Source organism: Oncorhynchus gorbuscha, unplaced genomic scaffold (assembly GCF_021184085.1).
Source record: "Oncorhynchus gorbuscha isolate QuinsamMale2020 ecotype Even-year unplaced genomic scaffold, OgorEven_v1.0 Un_scaffold_3492, whole genome shotgun sequence".
Classification (NCBI taxonomy): domain Eukaryota; kingdom Metazoa; phylum Chordata; class Actinopteri; order Salmoniformes; family Salmonidae; genus Oncorhynchus; species Oncorhynchus gorbuscha.
This window is the reverse complement of record NW_025747713.1, coordinates 1,084-5,000: the sequence shown is the minus strand read 5'-3', so window position 1 is coordinate 5,000 and position 3,917 is coordinate 1,084. Positions and strand designations below refer to the sequence as shown.

General features: G+C 48.0%; 1 protein-coding gene across 1 annotated transcript in view; it reads right to left on the bottom strand.

The window, feature by feature from the left end:
- Positions 1–3,706, bottom strand: part of LOC124027701 (testican-2-like) — a gene marked incomplete at its 5' end in the record, with an annotated part of 35,228 nt that extends 31,522 nt beyond the window's left edge. Inside the window, one exon of the mRNA XM_046340071.1 lies at positions 3,512–3,706. Within this exon, the coding sequence (XP_046196027.1) occupies positions 3,512–3,706 (195 nt within the window). The remainder of the gene's footprint in view (positions 1–3,511) is intronic.
- Positions 3,707–3,917: the final 211 nt, after the last annotated feature.

Sequence of the window (3,917 nt, the reverse complement as noted above, 5' to 3'; positions counted from 1 at the left end):
CATGTTGCTGTGCTGTCATGTTGCTGTGATGTTATGTTGCTGTGCTGTCATGTTGCTGTGATGTCATGTTGCTGTGCTGTCATGTTGCTATGCTGTCATGTTGCTGTGATGTCACGTTGCTGTGATGTCATGTTGCTGTGATGTCATGTTGCTGTGATGTCATGTTGCTGTGATGTCATGTTGTTGTGATGTCATGTTGCTGTGATGTCATGTTGCTGTGATGTCATGTTGCTGTGATGTCATGTTGCTGTGCTGTCATGTTGCTGTGATGTCATGTTGCTGTGATGTCATGATGTCACGTTGCTGTGCTGTCATGTTGCTGTGATGTCATGTTGCTGTGATGTCATGTTGCTGTGATGTCATGTTGCTGTGATGTCATGTTACTGTGCTGTCATGTTGCTGTGATGCCATGTTGCTGTGCTGTCATGTTGCTGTGATGTCACGTTGCTGTGATGTCATGTTGCTGTGATGTCATGTTGCTGTGATGTCACGCTGTTCTCTGTTCTCTGTCTCTCCTCCCTCTACTATGTGGTGGGGCTTCAGCCCTCCTGGGTTCTGGGTCTGAACATCTGAGAGGGTGTCTCTGTGAGGAGGCCCTTCCACACCATGATTTGTTTGTAGTATTAGTATCCAAAACAGAGATGCTTGTTCTAGGTCCCAAGAAACAAAGAGATCTTCTGTTGAATCTGACAATTAATCTAAATGGTTGTACAGTCGTCTCAAATAAAACTGTGAAGGACCTCGGCGTTACTCTGGACCCTGATCTCTCTTTTGAAGAACATATCAAGACCATTTCGAGGACAGCTTTTTTCCATCTACGTAATATTGCAAAAATCAGAAACTTTCTGTCCAAAAATGATGCAGAAAAATTAATCCATGCTTTTGTCACTTCTAGGTTAGACTACTGCAATGCTCTACTTTCCGGCTACCCGGATAAAGCACTAAATAAACTTCAGTTAGTGCTAAATACGGCTGCTAGAATCCTGACTAGAACCAAAAAAGTTGATCATATTACTCCAGTGCTAGCCTCTCTACACTGGCTTCCTGTCAAAGCAAGGGCTGATTTTAAGGTTTTACTGCTAACCTACAAAGCATTACATGGGCTTGCTCCTACCTATCTCTCTGATTTGGTCCTGCCGTACATACCTACACTACACGTACGCTACGGTCACAAGACGCAGGCCTCCTAATTGTCCCTAGAATTTCTAAGCAAACAGCTGGAGGCAGGGCTTTCTCCTATAGAGCTCCATTTTTATGGAACGGTCTGCCTACCCATGTCAGAGAAGCAAACTCGGTCTCAACCTTTAAGTCTTTACTGAAGACTCATCTCTTCAGTGGGTCATATGATTGAGTGTAGTCTGGCCCAGGAGTGGGAAGGTGAACGGAAAGGCTCTGGAGCAACGAACCGCCCTTGTTGTCTCTGCCTGGCCGGTTCCCCTCTTTCCACTGGGATTCTCTGCCTCTAACCCTATTACAGGGGCTGAGTCACTGGCTTACTGGGGCTCTCTCATGCCGTCCCTGCAGGGGATGCGTCACCTGAGTGGGTTGATTCACTGTTGTGGTCATCCTGTCTGGGTTGGCGCCCCCCACTTGGGCTGTGCCGTGGCGGAGATCTTTGTGGGCTATACTCAGCCTTGTCTCAGGATGGTAAGTTGGTGGTTGAAGATATCCCTCTAGTGGTGTGGGGGCTGTGCTTTGGCAAAGTGGGTGGGGTTATATCCGTCCTGTTTGGCCCTGTCCGGGGGTGTCCTCGGATGGGGCCACAGTGTCTCCTGTCCCCTCCTGTCTCAGCCTCCAGTATTTATGCTGCAGTAGTTTGTGTCGGGGGCTAGGGTCAGTTTGTTATATCTGGAGTACTTCTCCTGTCCTATTCGGTGTCCTGTGTGATTCTAAGTGTGCGTTCTCTAATTCTCTCCTTCTTTCTTTCTCTCTCTCGGAGGACCTGAGCCCTAGGACCATGCCCCAGGACTACCTGACATGACGACTCCTTGCTGTCCCCAGTCCACCTGGCCATGCTGCTGCTCCAGTTTCAACTGTTCTGCCTTACTATTATTCGACCATGCTGGTCATTTATGAACATTTGAACATCTTGGCCATGTTATGTTATAATCTCCACCCGGCACAGCCAGAAGAGGACGGGCCACCCCACATATGCTCTCTCTAATTCTCTCTTTCTTTCTCTCTCTCGGAGGACCTGAGCCCTAGGACCGTGCCCCAGGACTACCTGACATGATGACTCCTTGCTGTCCCCGGTCCACCTGACTGTGCTGCTGCTCCAGTTTCAACTGTTCTGCCTTGTTATTATTCGACCATGCTGGTCATTTATGAACATTTGAACATCTTGGCCATGTTCTGTTAAAATCTCCACCCGGCACAGCCAGAAGAGGACTGGCCACCCCACATAGCCTGGTTCCTCTCTAGGTTTCTAATCTCCACCCAGCACAGCCAGAAGAGGACTGGCCACCCCACATAGCCTGGTTCCTCTCTAGGTTTCTTCCTAGGTTTTGGCCTTTCTAGGGAGTTTTTCCTAGCCACCGTGCTTCTACACCTGCATTGCTTGCTGTTTGGGGTTTTAGGCTGGGTTTCTGTACAGCACTTTGAGATATCAGCTGATGTACAAAGGGCTATATAAATAAATTTGATTTGATTTGATTTGTTATCGTCAGCTTGAGGGCCACGTAGGAAACCTATATTAAATCTCCCTTTACTTTTCGCATGATACAACGTGGTCCTGAGTTGAATTCAATACGGTCTGTCTGTGACACTGATGACTGTCAAACACATTGCAACTCAGACAGGAATGTGCTACTTTGTGTATAGCTCTTTATTGGGTGAAGACTTCATTACGGGACTGTCATAACTGAGATGTCAGCTGTGAATCAGAGCATAAAGGAGTGTACTGGAAGAAAGGAGAGAGAGACGAGAGAAGAGGAGAGAGAGAGAGTAGAGAGTAGAGTAGAGAGAGCAGAGAGAAATAGAGATAGAGAATAGAGAGTAGATAGAGCAGAGAGAGATAGAGAGAGAGGAGAGAGAGTAGAGAGAGAGGAGAGAGAGACGAGAGAGAGACAGAGAGGAATGAGAGAGAGTGAGAAAGGGTAGAGAGAGAGAGGGAGAGGGAATAGAGAGTAGAGAGAGCAGAGAGAGAAGAGAGAGAGAGAATAGAGAGTAGAGAGAGCAGAGAGAGAGAGAAGAGGAGAGAGAGAGAATAGAGAGTAGAGAGAGCAGAGAGAGAGAGAGAGAGAATAGAGAGCAGAGAGAGAATAGAGAGTAGAGAGAGAGAGTAGAGAGAGAGAGTAGAGAGAGAGAGTAGAGGAGAGATAGAGGGAGAGAGAGAGACAGAGAGAGAGAGAGAGAGAGAGAGAGAGAGAGAGAGAGAGAGAGAGAGAGAGAGAGAGAGAGAGAGAGAGAGAGAGAGAGAGAGAGAGCGAGTAGAGGAGAGAGAGAGGGATAGATAGAGGGAGAAAGAGAGACAGAGGTGGTACCAGCTCCAGGGACACACAAACACACTCACCTGGGACGGTGCCAGGTCCAGGCTTGCCTGAGTTGTTCTGCTTGGCGTTTCCATGGAGCAGTTGGAACCAGTCTCTGAGGCGGTCTCCAAGGTCTGCCAGGTCCTGCCCGGTACAGCTCTCTGCTGAGGGAAGGAAAGGGAATCCCCACAGTTCATAACATAACACACACACACACACACACACACACACACACACACACACACACACACACACACACACACACACACACACACACACACACACACACACACACACACACACACACACACACACACACACACAAACACACACACACACACATATTTATATCATCGATACCATATAGTAGGACAGGTCTCACCGAGTCCACAACTACCATACAGTAGGACAGGTCTCACCGAGTCCACAACTACCATACAGTAGGAC